Source organism: Notechis scutatus, chromosome Z (genome assembly GCF_049901735.1).
Source record: "Notechis scutatus isolate UNSWTSFEM ecotype Mainland chromosome Z, rNotScu1.2, whole genome shotgun sequence".
Taxonomy (NCBI): Eukaryota; Metazoa; Chordata; class Lepidosauria; order Squamata; family Elapidae; genus Notechis; species Notechis scutatus.
The window spans coordinates 18,023,989-18,038,778 of NC_142025.1; the positions used below are offsets into that span (position 1 = coordinate 18,023,989).

The following is a 14,790-nucleotide window of genomic DNA, read 5'->3' on the forward strand; positions in this document are numbered from 1 at the left end:
GTGGGATAGGAGTTCAATTCCTTTCCTTCAATTGGCTACCAGTCTAGAATGAATCAGAATAGAGCTGGAAGGGACCTTGGGGGGGGGGGTCTTCTAGTCCAGCCCTCTGTGTAAGCAAGAAATCCTATACCATATCAGACAACTGACTCTCCAGTCTCTTCTTAAAAACCTCCAGTGAAGCATTCACAACTTCTGGAGTTAAGCTGTTACTCTAGGTAATTGTCCTTACTGTTAAGAAGTTTCTCCTTAATCCCAGGTTGCTTCTCTCCTTGATTAGTTTTCATCCATTTTTTTTGTCCTGCCCTCTGGTGCTTTGGAAAATAAATTGACCCCCCACTTTGTGGCAGCCTCTCAAATACTGGAATATTGCTATCATGTCCCTGTAGTCCTTTTTTTCTCTAGATAGCAAAATTCAAATCTTGCAATCATTTTCCAGGTCTTTAATCATTTTAATTGGTCTTCTTTGCACTTTTTCCAAAGTCTCAACATCTTTTTTGTAATGTGGTGATCAAAACTGGATGCAGTATTTCAGTATTTCTTACTAAGGCTTTATAAAGTGACACTAATACTTCATGTGATTTTGATTCTATGCCTCTGTTTATACAACAAAGGATTGTATTAGCTTTTTTGGCTGCTGCCGCACACTCTTGACTCATGTTTAAGGTATCGTCCATTAGGACTTCAAGGTTCCTCTCGGTTAAATTTTTGAGCCTGGATTCACCTAATCTGTACGTGTAGCTTTTGATTTTTCCTACCCAGGTGTAAAACCTTGCTTTTTTCCACATTAAATTTTATTTTGCTGGATAGGACTCATTGTTCAAGTCTGTCAAGTTCCTTTTGGATCCTGAACTTGTCTTCTAGAGTGTTGACTATTCTTGCCAGCATAGTTCATGTACAAATTTGATGAGTTCTCCTTCTATTCCCCTGTCTAAGTCATTTATGAAGATATTGAAGAGTTCTGAGCCTAAGATATAACTTTGTGATACCCCACTGCTTACTTCCCTCCACGTAGATGTAGTGCCATTAAGCACAGTTTGAATGCAGTTTGTCAGCCAGCTACAAATGCATGTGGTGGTGATGTTGTCTACCCACATTTTTCTAGCTTACCAGGTAGGTTGTGGTCTACTTTGTCAAATGCCTAGCCTAAATGTCTAAAGATACTATGTCCACAGCATTTCTACTAATTTAGTCACTTTGTGAAAGAATGAAACACAAGATTGGTTTGGAATAATCTGTTTTAAACAAACCTGTGGTGGCTGCCAGTTATAACTTTGTTTCTAGATGTTGACAGATCTTCTATTATTGTTGTTGTTATTATTCCCCTTTATTGGTAACACCTATTTGTGTCTTGTTCATGCAAAACACAGTTGGCTGGTTTAGCAAATCACAGTTTAGTGCAGCACAGTCTCAGAGTGGTTCACCTCTTCTGGCTCAAAATGAGAAGAGCAAAAGAAGAGTTTGCTTTTTATAACCTGTGGTCCTAATCAAGAAGCCCCTTTGAGTTCAACTAATCCCAGACTTCAGACGACCATCTTCTCCAGCTTGCTAGCAATAACTTTAAGTACTTCAAGGATAAAAATAACCAGCTGTCTGCAACGAACATAAATCCTTCCATTCCCATCATCCTGTCAGAACTGAAGAAGCTTATTGCATGAGAAGCGAAACGTCTTCCAAAAAAAAAAAAAAAAACACCCAGAAAGTCCAGTTGCTTCCCCCCAAAAAAGCACCTTTGGGACAACCATGACCTGGATGACTGAGAATCTCTACATACTTTTTGCTAGCAATAACCTGCGTCCTAAACCTTAACGATTCACTTTCGGACAGAGAAGTCTAGAAAGCTGCACGTCGGGTCCTGCACGACGTATGCGGCGGCAAAGCGCCTCGCTTCCCTCGGGCGGGTCTTGAGGGAAACGGCCGCACCCGGAGATCTCGCTAGCTTCGGGCCGGGCAGGGAAAAACCCCCACCGTGCTCCGACGTGCCCGAGGCCCCCAGCGCCTTGCACGCTCCGCCCCGCTTGACGGCAGCAGGCAGGAATGCGCTTCCGGAGGCGAAGAGGGAGCAGCGGCGTTGGCGGGTCTGCCACACGGGGGGAAGGAGCGGAGACGCCGAACGCCGCCCCGGAGAGCAGACCAGGCCTGGCTGGGAAGGGCCAGGAAGGAGCTTTCCCGCGCCGCCAGCCAGCTTCTCCTCTGGGCCAGACGCACCAGAGGCGAGCTCCGGCCATGACATCGGTAAGGGCTGCACAGGGTTGGTTTTTTGTGGGGGGTGCAAAGCTGCTGTATAGCAATTCTGGGCACCTTTATTCGCGTACATGGCTGCGGATAAAAAAGACAGATTCCTCCGGTCTTGCTCCCCTTTCCCGAAGGATCGCCCGGGGTCCCTTTTCAGAGCCCCCCGCCAATCCCACCCCACCTACTCAGGATGGGTCTTTCAGTGTGGGGCGGGGCTGCTAAGTAAAGGAAGGGAGAAGATCTTGGAGCGAAATCCGGGAAGTAACGAAAGTCCTTCCCCGAAGTCTTTTGTTCTGGCGCGGCAAGGGGACGCGTGGATCATCATCTCCCGCCCGCCCCAGCCGCCCCCCGTGAATTGTGTTCGAGTCTTGGGATCCCGAGCAGGACTAAAGGGCTAAAGGCTCCAAGCAAACCCAACAGCGATCTGTGCTGCCTTAGCGGCGGATGGAAACGCGGAGTGGTTTGCAATGTAAGGATTCACACGATGCTTATGCGTGTGTTACCGATCCGTGTTTGTTTATTTATTTATTTTGCCAAGGCCGTTTGTGGAGTTTGATCTCTGAGTTGATACTCGATGGCCTGCCTGCCTGGGAATAACTTCGTAAATGCAGCTGAGTAAAACATGCATGAAAAAGCTCGACGTTTGCAACTTCCTGATCCTAAAGCCGCCCTGGTGTTTTCTTTTTTTATAGAAAGTAACTTCAAAATAGATTCAAGAGAAGTTACAACCAGTGTAGTTTTCTTCCAGCTATATTTACCTGCAGTTGAACTCATAGGATATCTTCGTACATTCTGTTTCCTGAAGATACAGCATTTCATTCCCAAAATATTTTTGGTAGCGATATTTTTTTTTCCATTTGCCCTCTCTTGTGTATCTGGTACAATTACAGTGGAGGTTGCAGTAATATATTTATATTGGAATATTAACATCTTTTTATAGGAACTTCCTCTTTGTCTCTGGGGAAGGCATTGCATTTCTGTTGATAATATTTTTTCTGTATGATTTCATGCTTTTCTGACACATTAAATTACCTTGATTAAAGTGTTCCGAAAATTGTTGACCATTGAACCCTTCATTCACCATTGATTCAAACTAAGCAAGATTTTTTTTCTATCCAAACCAACCCCTAGTTGCTGCATTGCTGTTTCTTTTGAAATATTATTAGAAATGTCATTTTGGCATTGATTGCTATTGTTCTAATAACATTGCAGTAGAAGGCACACTTGCTTGCCTAATTTGGCAAATTGGTTTTATCTTGGGCATCCTTTCAAATTATATTTGGCTGTGTTGTTGCAAGAACTATCCAATTTCTTCTACTGTACATTGGTTTTCAATTTATTAAGACCTGTGGTTGACCCAAAGATAGAGAATTATAGTTTCTGGATTATGTTTGTAAAAAAAAAAAACAGCATTATTCACTTCTGTGTTTTAAAAGTAGCTTTATTAAAATCGGGGTATACATTTTGGGGACTAAGATCCAGGAAGTAGATCATACTAACGCAAGGAAGAGTGGCCTTCTTAAAAAAAAGTAATTTTGATTTACATTTAGTTTCAGCTTAATTAATTTAAATTAATTACATATTGGTAGTGATTATTCCCATATATTTAACAGTTTCTTCCCTCACATTAAATACTATAATTTGCTGGATGCTCCAAGAACCAGAGGATCAATTCTCTCTGACAGAACCTAATGTGAATATTGCCAGCATTTTATCAAAATACAGATTCCACTAGTTATTCCCTCCCTCCATTTTTGTTTCACAAAAAAGTGATGGACAGTACTTAAAAGATTGTGTGCTATTTTGTGAACCTTAGTAGCACCTGATTTACCTAAAAATCAAGGCAGTTTGGGTAGCATTGTGATTCTAAACTATTGTCGCTTTCAGGTATATCAAATGAATTGTTTTACTTGGTTCATATCCTGTGATGAGCTGAAGCTGACTAATTTGGGCCTTTATTTTACAGGATCAAATAATTTTATTAATGCCTTTGTTCTACTTCAATAATTGAAATATTGAAGACAGGTTATAAACTTCTCCAAGTCCCTGATCCTATAGTCCTTACAAGGATATGCTAGGAGCTGATTCATAGAAGGATTGACTAAAGGCCAAAGCAAGCTGTCCTCTCAGGAACAGATTCATTCTTGCAAGCATCTCAGGCTTTTGATTCCTCCATCCTGGAAGTCTGAATCAGAAGCAAAATGGGAAATTCTTGCATGTGGGGGAGGGGGGACATAAATCCTAATAATTTTAACCAAAACAAAGTATAATAGAAAATTTATGGTCCCTGAAATGGATGAGGATTCATTATTCTCCATTAGAAGCAATAGGAAGAAACTCAGAAAAGGAGAAGTGGTGGGTTCTGATTTAGATTCATCCCTCCCTTCCTTGTCACAATTGGGTTTGTTTTTGAATGTAAGATCCTTTAATTCTGAGCTGATTTGCTATAGGCTAAATAAATAAATTTGAACTGATTGTTAATGGGGGAAGTTTCATTTTGCTATTGTGCAAATACAGTGTGTACGATAGAATGTCAAGTGACAATTAACTTAGCTATCACTCCTTTAATTTTTCTCAATAATGTAGAAGGCTTAAATTTCCACGTTAAGCATATATAAGACAACTTGTATAATGTAAGACAAGACAAGGTTATTGAAGCACGGATTTGTTTTGCCAATGATTTTCCTGAGTCTCTGCTTTCAAAATTAATTTATCCAGACATTGTAGATAGTTAAATACAATAAATCTTCCCAAGGCTTCTTTGTATGTTGAAGAGTAAGATTGACATGTGTCTTAACCTTCCATTTGCCTATTAATCATTATGCTAGAAATGTATTGCACTAACACAAAGGGACAACCTAGTCTTTTCAAGGTTTTTTTTTAAATGTTACAGCTGATATAAATCATATGAAATGTATAATAGAGAATGATATACTCTAATTTTGGATAACCTTTCACTTCTCTAGACCATGCTTAAACTTGGAATCTAATTAGCAGTTTCAAATGGAAGAACTGTAGTTAACCAGAAAGATTTTCTGCCCTTGGGCACTAAACTACAGCATAAAAATCAAATAATGATAAAGCAGATTACTCACTAGGGTGTTGCAAAAAAAAAAAAAAGGAAATGAGTAAGCAGACTTACGTAGCCTAAAAAATGAGTAGTCAGTTCTATAGACAATAGTTTCTTGTTTTGTAATTAATTCTGATGGGTCTGGACTAATGTACTCCAATACCTCATTTTTACCCTACAGAATAAATTAAAAGCAAAAATGTCTGAATACAGTTCCCTTGACACCTGAACCTGTAACTGATTTCTTCTTCAACTTATGAGAATATAAAAGGATTAAAATTTGGCTTCTGCTTATGGCTGGTTCATTAAAGTTTAAACAATAAATTATTATTCTTTGAACATATTTAATATCCAGATAATCTAAGTGCTCACTGGCAAATCAGGAGTTGTTGGTCTGTTGACAATAGTATCCCACTGTTTTAAAGGAGGGGATTTGTTTCAGTGATAAATAGGTATATTTTGCATTCTGGAGATCCAGTCTCAGATTTGTGACATTTGCAAATGAGACTGGAAAAATTCCTCTCTGAATGTGTCTTCTGCCATCAGCTTTTAAAATTAGTCTGTCCAGATACTGTAGATCAGAGATGGGGAATTATGGCCCCCTTATGACTTGTGGATTCCTACTCCCAAAATTCCTGAGCCAGAAGCATGGCTGCCTCAGGAATTCTGAGAGTTGAAATCCACAAGTCATAAAAGGACCATTATTCCCCACTCCTGCTGTAGATAAATAATTTGAAGAGCAGTTAGTAAGTAGATCATGTTCCACTAGTGGGCTAGATGGACCAAAAGTCTGAGTCAAGAAAAAGCAGTTTTCTGTGCTTCTTTAATATTCATTAGAATCATCAGGTATATAGCAATCCTCAACTTATAACTGTTTGCTTAGCAACCATTCAAAGTTACAACCTAACTGAAAAGGGAACTTAGATTCAAAGTTCAGATTCAACTCAGATTCAAAGTTCTGTTGGTTCCCACCCATGGTCACATGATTGCACTTAGGGAGCTTAGCAACGTGGCCACAATTTGCTGCTGTTTGCAGCATCCTGTGGTTACATGACTTTTTTTATGGTTTTGCTGAAAACTGGCATTTTCTTTCAGTTTTTAGTAAAACTCTATAGCGAACAGTATCAGTAGGTTTGCTCTTACAGCCACTATATTCGCTTAATGGTCATCAGAATACACAGCCATAATGGACAGGTTCCATTACAGTCAACTAGGGATTACCTATAGGAGAATTCTGTCAAAAATAAATGTGGCCTAGAATCTCTAGTAACAAACTTAGACAATGAATGGAATTCACTGCTTTTGTAGGATACGATAGTCTTGTACTAACATGCATTTTACATAAATGCTTTACATGCCATTGGAGAGGTATTTTGGCTTCAGTATTAAATGAAATATGTTCATGTACATTGAAAACAGGTATATATTTTTAGAATTATTTATTTTATTCTACAAAGTTTAACTTCTTAAGGTATTTTTTCTTCTCTTTAAATTGTTACATATTTTGTACACAGGAAAGTAAGAAATGAGTTGTAAAATGTAGGGCAGCGAAGCAGCCAAGAAGCTGGATTAAGATGGGGGTTGGGAGGTTTAAGCACATCAGTCAGCCGCAGAAACTCACTCAGTGACTCAATCCTACTTCTCTCAGAGGGCTACTACTCATGCTGCCTTGAGCTCAGAGAGGAAAGGTAGGATAAACATTCAAATAAATAATGACATAAGCACATTTTATTTTTTCCCTTTAAATATTGGGTGAAAGGGGCTTGTATTTGATTTGAGAATTTCACTGTTTTTACTATACTTATATAAAATCAAAATATAAGTTCAACTTCTAAAAGCACGGGGTTGATAGGCCTTTGTGACAACAGATCAAGCCATTTATTTTGGCACCTTTTCAGGTATATAAAGCTTTCTAACTAATACTCTTCAATCAATTGCTTCATTCTTTCCCAATCAGACTTAGTTTCCAGTCATTCCTTTATTTGCACCTGCTCAATTTTGCCTGAATCTTCCTTCAAATGTATTCAGAAGTCTATACTGTGCATACTTTTATATCAATTAAGTTTGAAGTCACTTTAGGTTTAAGTAGCATGTTAAAAAATGCATATATAAACTGCAAAAGGTAGTCTTCAACTATAACTGAGCCTGTCCATTACAATCATAAGCCATAACGGTTGTAAAATGAGTTATAAATATGATTGATTTGATTTTACTGCCTTTTTTGTGGCAGTTGTTAAATAAATCACCATGGTCATTAAATGAATCCATGTTTGTCAAGCAAAGTTGTTGTTTATAATGGGGCATTTTTGCCAAATCCCAGAAATAAATACCAGTTTTTGCAAAAATGTCATTAATCCCAGTCATGGGATTATGGGCCTGGATGCTAAAATATATGAGAAACAGTTGCATGAATTGGGTATGGTTAGTCTAGTGAAAAAGGACGCGACCCTGAGCTTGTTGATCAGAAAGGTCAGCAGTTCGGCAGTTCGAATCCCTAGCGCCGCGTAACGGAGTGCACTCCCATTACTTGTCCCAGCTTTGGCCAACACAGCAGTTCGAAAGCATGTAAAAATGCAAGTAGAAAAATAGGGACCACTTTGGTGGGAAGGTAACAGCGCTCTGTGCGCCTTCGGTGTTTAGTCATGCCAGCCACATGACCATGGAGATGTCTTTGGACTGGCTCTTCGACTTTGTAACAGAGATTAGCACTGCCCCCTAGAGCTGGAAACAACTAGCACATATGTGCGAAGGGACCCTTTACCTTTAGTCTAGTGAAAAGAAGGACTGAAGGTGTCATGATAGCGGTTTTCTATTATTTGAGGGGCTGCCACAAAGAAGAGGGGGTCAACCTATTCTCCAAAGCACCTGAGGGCAGGACAAGAAGCAACAGATGGAAACTAATCAAGGAGAGAATCAACCTAGAACTAAGGAATTTCCTATCAAGTGACAAAAATTAATCAGTGGAACAGCTTGCCTTCAAAAGTTGTGGGTGCTCCATCACTGGAGGCTTTTAATAAGAAGCTGGACAACCATTTATCTGAAATGTTATAAGGTCCCCTACTTGAGCAGGGGGGTTGGACTAAAAGACTAAAGTCTTTTCCAACTCTTGTTTTTCTGTTATCTGATTGCAGAGCACTGCAAACAGTTGTAAATGCATACTAATTGCCAAGCCCCTGAAATGTGTTCGCATGACTTCAGAACCAGATCATAAATACCTCTTGGGGGACCAATCCCAAGATTGAACACTCCCTAAGTGACCTGTCATAAGATGAGGACTGGTTGAATAATAGCCGTATATGCAAATTCAGTGGCATTTAATGATGCATGGGATTTCTTTTCTTGTCCTTTCTTTGTCACTTTCAAAACTCCCCCTGCTGACCTGAAGCACTTTTGTTTCAATCTTTTGAAAGTAGGCAAGAAAGCACATTTGACCTGTTTCTTTGTGTGATTATGGATGATTTATTTTTATTCACAGTGTCAGTATTATAATAGCCACAGTAACCTTTGTTTTCTAAATAAAACCACACTATTCTGCAGCTGAAATCTGATCAGTAATTAAGTTTTCAAGTGTTTAATATTTTTATATCCAGTTCTTCTCTACCACAGTTTTTATTATAACTATCTAAAAAGTCAGAATGCTAAAGGAAGTGACAAATTTCCTTTTCCGGAAAAGAAAGAGAAACTTGTGCTGTCTGTTTTATAAACAGTATGTTATTTTCCTGTACTTGTTTTTTTTTTAATTTCTATTGTCTCATTTCATAAAGATTCCAAAGACCTCTATCTTGATTTTTAATTAATGTGTTTCTGTTAGACCAGATGTTGCAACCTGTACAGGTAGTCCTCATAATCGTTATTGAGTGCAGAATTACGGTCATAAGTCATGCCAGTTGTTTAAGTAAGTTGCCATGTGACCATGCCCAATTTTACAACCTTTTTTGCAGTTATTAAGCAGATGCGGTAATAATCATTAAACAAATTATCCACAGTGGGTACTTCTTGCCAGAAACAGGGAGTAGATGCTATTTTCCAGCAGATGTGTGTGTGTGTGTGTGTGAGAGAGAGATTAATCATATTTGTGTGACTGTATCATGTTACAAACAATCATAAATATGGCCCAGTTGTCGAGCACTCAAAATGTGATTTCATGATTGTGGGGAGAGGCCAACTGTCAGAGCTTTGAATCCGAGTTGTAAATAGCCTTGAGGAAGTCTGTTATAATACTGAACAGTCGTTAATAGCTATAGCATTTAGACTTATAAACCACTTCATGGTGCTTTACAGCCTTCTCTAAGTGGTTTACAGAATCAGCATATTGCCCCTAACAATCTGGGTCCTCATTTTACTCACCTTGGAAAAATGGAAAGCTGAGTCAACCTTGAGCTGGTCAGAATCGAACTGCTGGCAGTGAGCAGAGTTTGCCTGCAATACTGCATTCTTTGCAGCCTCCACAGCCCATTAAGGGACCAGTCATAGGTCAAGAACTATTCGTAAAAAGTCAAGCAGTATTCCAGCTGACTCGGCTTCTGTATAGTCTGGCTGATGTCAGTGATTATGACTGGCGAAGATTTTCAAAAACTACTTATTATAAGATCCTTCTCTTCTGCAATGCATATTGTGAATCCTTTTTCTCTTTCCTCAGTCAGTATGTAACTTTCATGCTACTGCAGCCTCTTTGGCACATCAAAAAACATGTCCAATTCTATAAACATTAAAGTACATTCTATAATTATTGTTGCATTTAAGACATACAGTAGCATATAAAACATGTTCTAAAATAAGACAATATGCTTTCACCATTTTTTCCCTAGCTTAATGTAATTTGTTTCCTGGAATATGGGAATGAGAAAGCATTGATGGAGAACATAAGCTAAGGGATTTTAAGCTAGATGATCAAAATTGAGGACAAAGTACATGCTGAAGAATTTTAACATCTCCAATTCTATTACACACCTTTTTTCTGGTTAACAGAGGAGCATGGGCATTCATAGCAAAGAAAGGTTTCATCAGAATGAAAAAACACGTAACATGATGTCATGTTACAAGCTTACCATTTATGTACTTGCATGCAATGTTACAATAAAAATTCAAAAGTGTCAAGTTTGTATCATACTTTATTATCTTATCACCACTTTACAGATAGACACCTGTGCAGGATAATATGTAGAATGCATATTATTGCGCAAATATAAGTCTTGTGCCAATTTCAATTTGTAATTGTATGATTTTTTGGGAATTACAGTGTACTCCATCAAATGCATAGAATATGATACTAAAAATATGTTGGTTAACATATTGATAGAGGGATTAATTCTGTTAATTATTAAAAATGTAGATTTGATCCATGTCACTGATGGATTGTAATGGATGGATCAGCTTTTGTCTTGCTTAAAGAGAGAATCAGAAGTTTTTGCAGCTTATCTCAGTTTCCAAGCATTATGTATTTTGGAGACCCAGCCTATGCTTTCTCTTTACTCAGGAGTTGTCATATAATTGCTTTCAGTTGTAGGAAGTTAGCACTCACCCCTCTCCTAGAAAATTGAAATATCCTGGGAAATATTAAAAAGGCAGAATATTTCCTCTAAAAAGAGTAGAAACTCAGAAGCAGAAACTCACCTCAGAAGTAGACGCTCACCCCCACCTTTGTTAATAGGTGGGCCATTAAGGCTGGGCCAGAATACTTTACATAACAAAGATCTTCAATTCAAGCTTCAATTCAAATCCCAACAAAAACCCAGGCACTCTCAGCACCTCAGCCCTTTTTCTTGATCTCTTCCTTCACCTTGAAGCATGTGATCATCCTTCCTTTTCACTCTGGAGCTCCAGGCCATGTGGTCCTGTCCACTATTAAACCTTCCAACAGCCTCCATGTTTCCAATGTCTTTTTCCCCACTTAGAACTGAACCCAGAAGGATATTTCTTCCAACACAGTGATTGGAAGAAGTCTGTCCTTGAAGCCTCTTTTGTGGGAGAAAATAAGTTACATCTGTAATATATAAATGATTTTAAGCTTTTTCCAAGTCACTTGGAAAAGAGAGGAAAAAAAATTCTCTTTCCCAGTGGTACAGGTAGTCATCAATTTACAAATGTAATTAATTCCAGAATTAAGTTGTGACAGTCGTAAACTGGATCACCGCACCTAATTTTATGAACCTTTTTGCAGCTGGTATTAAGCGAACATCAAGGTTGTTAAGTAAGCCTGTTGAACCTTGTGGGTAGTAATGAAGGTAAAATGGAAATGGAAATGGAAGTAAAAAATCAGCTTCTGGAAGAAACATCATAAATCATGGTCCATGAGTGCAGGATGCTGCAAACAAACATAAATGCCAGCCAGTTGCCAAGCACCCAAAGTGAAAATCATATGACTGGGAAAGGGAGGCAAAACTGGGTCATAAATAATTTTAGGAAAGTCCATTGTAACTTCAAATAGCCACTAAGTGACTTGTTATACCAATGAAAAGGAGAACCTTGGAAGAGTCCGTAATAGAAGAACAAAAAGAAGAAGATAACTCCTTTCTGGTTTACTTTGTGTTTGTTATGCTCCTTTTTTCACCAAGTTGTTTTATCTACATACTGTATTGCTGATAAATTAAATGCCAATTTAGTTAATTGCCATAATTTAAAGGGTTACCATGCTGCAATTGCAGTGAAAAAAATAAATGCTCTACTAGATGTTTAAATAGATTTTCTAATGTATTTTATAATTCTTTCAATGTAAATATTTTTTACAGTTTTGCAAACTAAAGAAAATTAAACTATATTGTCTGAACCAAATTTGTTAAACCTTATGCAGATACCTAAACCAGCTAATTTAATTCTTTTCCTTGTATTCAACAGATACATTTCCATTTTCTTCTCTTGGTTGGAATATTAAATTGCTTCATACTGTATGGATTTGCCCAACAAAGTAAGTGGAACAATTTCAAAATCTAAATTCGTATAGATTACATCCATTCTGAATTCATTTAGAAAGCATTCCATTCTTTTTTAACAGCTGGAATTATGGCTGTGTTGATACAAGAGAAAGAAATCAACACTGATTTCTTTCCTGGTAAGGGACTGAGTTGTATTTGCTAAATAATGCTCCAGGCCACCTGGAGGATTTTAAATTATTTAAGAAAACTGTTGTCACCCAGTTTTCATACAAACTTCTGTGCATTCTCCATTCTTCCAATAAGGTAAACTCTTATATTGTAATTTTCTCGACAATTATAAAACACAAGGAAGTACAACCCTAACTTTTCCTATCCAGTTTTTTTACATGTAAATAATTCAATCTAAATTTATTCTATTCAATGTTGACTTTCACTGCATGAAGCTAAATACATGGCACAGTCAGTTACGCACACAAATTTTAATCTGATTTCTCTAAATGGAGCTGCCTTACATATAAGAAATGACTTTTACAGCAGCACTAATAATGCTACATGGTGAATAGTTTGAATGTGGAGAAAGACATGTACGAAATATAACTCAAATTAGCTTTATGAATGCATTTTTACAAAATTTGATCATATGTTTCTTATAGGTGGGAGCATTTGTATAAATGCTAATGCAAAATCATGTGCTGATTGTATACAAGCTGGCCCAAATTGTGGATGGTGTAAAAATATAGTACGTATTTTTAACTATTTCAAAATAGTATTTGCGTTACATAAATTATAAATGTGTAATTAATTCAAATTATGTATTGTTATGAATTTACATGATTCATTTTTATAAACATGTATAAATATGGTAGCCACAGGTAGCCATGATTTAGACTAGCCATGCCCAACTTAAGAATACAATTGGAACCAGAATTTCCTAAATTGTACAGTCGTTAAGTCATGCCTGATTTTATTACCGTTTATTGCAATTATGGAGCAAATTTGGCTTCCTCTATTAACTTTGCTTGTCAGAAGTGTTCGGGAAAGTTGCAGATGGCTGTCATACTGCAACTTGGGATACTGCAACTGTGGTAAATGTATTCCGGTTCCTAAGCACTTAAAGCACAGTCATGTGACTATGGGGACTTTGCAATGGTTGTAAGTGCAAGGACCGGTTGAAAGTCACTTTTGCAGCAATTATGCAATTATACAACTATGAATGGCCATAAACTGTAAGTGTCATTGAGAATTGTTCTGGAGATGGTTTGGAGGAGGACCTCTTATTAATAAAAAAATTAGCATGATAAAAATTAAGACTGCAATCCTATTTGCTGATGAGATAACATAGAAAGGAGGAGCAAGAATGGATTTGCTCACAGAAACCTGCTAGCCACAGTAGAAGACCAGGTACTCCACAGACTGCAATTCAAAGCCATGGAAAGGATGCCCAGCAGAGAAGGTCCTTGAATAAGATCTGAGATCCAGAGGCAGCATTAGTCACTCTTGCCTTTTTCAAGCAACTTAGTTCCAGATGAACAGCAGGAAAGTGGAAGCAAGAGAAACAGTATTTCTTTGCTTTTCTGTGCCAACAAGTAAAATTTTTAACAGATTAACAGGTTAAAAGAGTTGAAAGGACCTTGTATGCTTTCTAGTCCAGTGGTCACCAACCAGTGGGCCGGGGACCACTGATGGTCCGTGAGAAATTTTGATGGTCTGCAGAGAAATGTCCCCCCAAAGCACTCCCCCAAAGCAATTAATCCAGGCTGCACGGGAACACAAGGCTGCGCCGCCCACATGGCCCACCCACCCTCTGGCCCCCACCCTTTGACCGAGTGCAAACCTTACTTTGAGTAGAGCCATGCAAGATAGAACTAGAAGATAAGGCCAACGGCGGTGGAATCAACCGCCCCAGGGTGGCTTGCTGATGTTGGTGGGAAAGTCAGTCCCATATTCCAGAGCTACAGTAGCCATAAGACTGGCCCTTTGGTCATCCTGGAGCATCTCCTCCAGTCCATGGCAGGTTATGCACCCAGGTGGAGGAGCAGCTGCTCCGGGATTACCAAAGAGCCAGTCCTGTGACTACTGCAGCTCTGAAATATGGGACCAGGTTTCCCACCAATGTCAACAAGCCACCGTCAGTCAAAATTAATATTAGTGGTACACAGGATTTACAATTATGAGTTTGGTGGTCACTGAGGTACAAAAGGTTGATGACCCCTCTTCTAGTCCAAACCCCTGCCCAAACAGGTGATCCTATATCATTTCTGACAAATGGCAATCCAGTCTGTTGACAAACTTCCAGTGATGAAGGTCCCACAACTTCTGAAGGCAACTTCTGTTCCATTAGTTGATTGTTTTCACTGTCCGAAAATTTCTCTTTATTTCTCGGTTGAATCTCTCCTTGATCAGTTTCCATCCAATATTCCTTGACTGGCCTTTGGGTGCCTTGGAAAATAGCTTGACCCCCTCCTCTCTGTGGCAGCCCTCAAATATTAGAAGACTTTTATCATGTCTCCTCTGGTTCTTCTCTTCACTAGACTACCCATGCCCAATCCCTATAACCATTCTTCATATGCCTTAGTCTCCAGTCCCCTAATCATCCTGGTTGCTCTTCTCTGTACC

The 14,790-nt window shown here is 38.6% G+C and overlaps 1 protein-coding gene across 2 annotated transcripts in view; it reads left to right on the plus strand.

Moving 5' to 3' along the window:
- The first annotated feature begins 695 nt into the window (after positions 1-695).
- Positions 696-14,790, plus strand: part of ITGB1 (integrin subunit beta 1) — a 41,446-nt gene continuing 27,351 nt past the window's right edge. For both annotated transcript variants that reach the window (XM_087947957.1, XM_026672221.2), the window contains exons 1-3: positions 696-2,232; positions 12,137-12,206; positions 12,828-12,913. In XM_087947957.1, the coding sequence (XP_087804083.1) occupies positions 2,035-2,232; positions 12,137-12,206; positions 12,828-12,913 (354 nt within the window). In that variant the 5' untranslated portion in view covers positions 696-2,034. The remainder of the gene's footprint in view (positions 2,233-12,136; positions 12,207-12,827; positions 12,914-14,790) is intronic.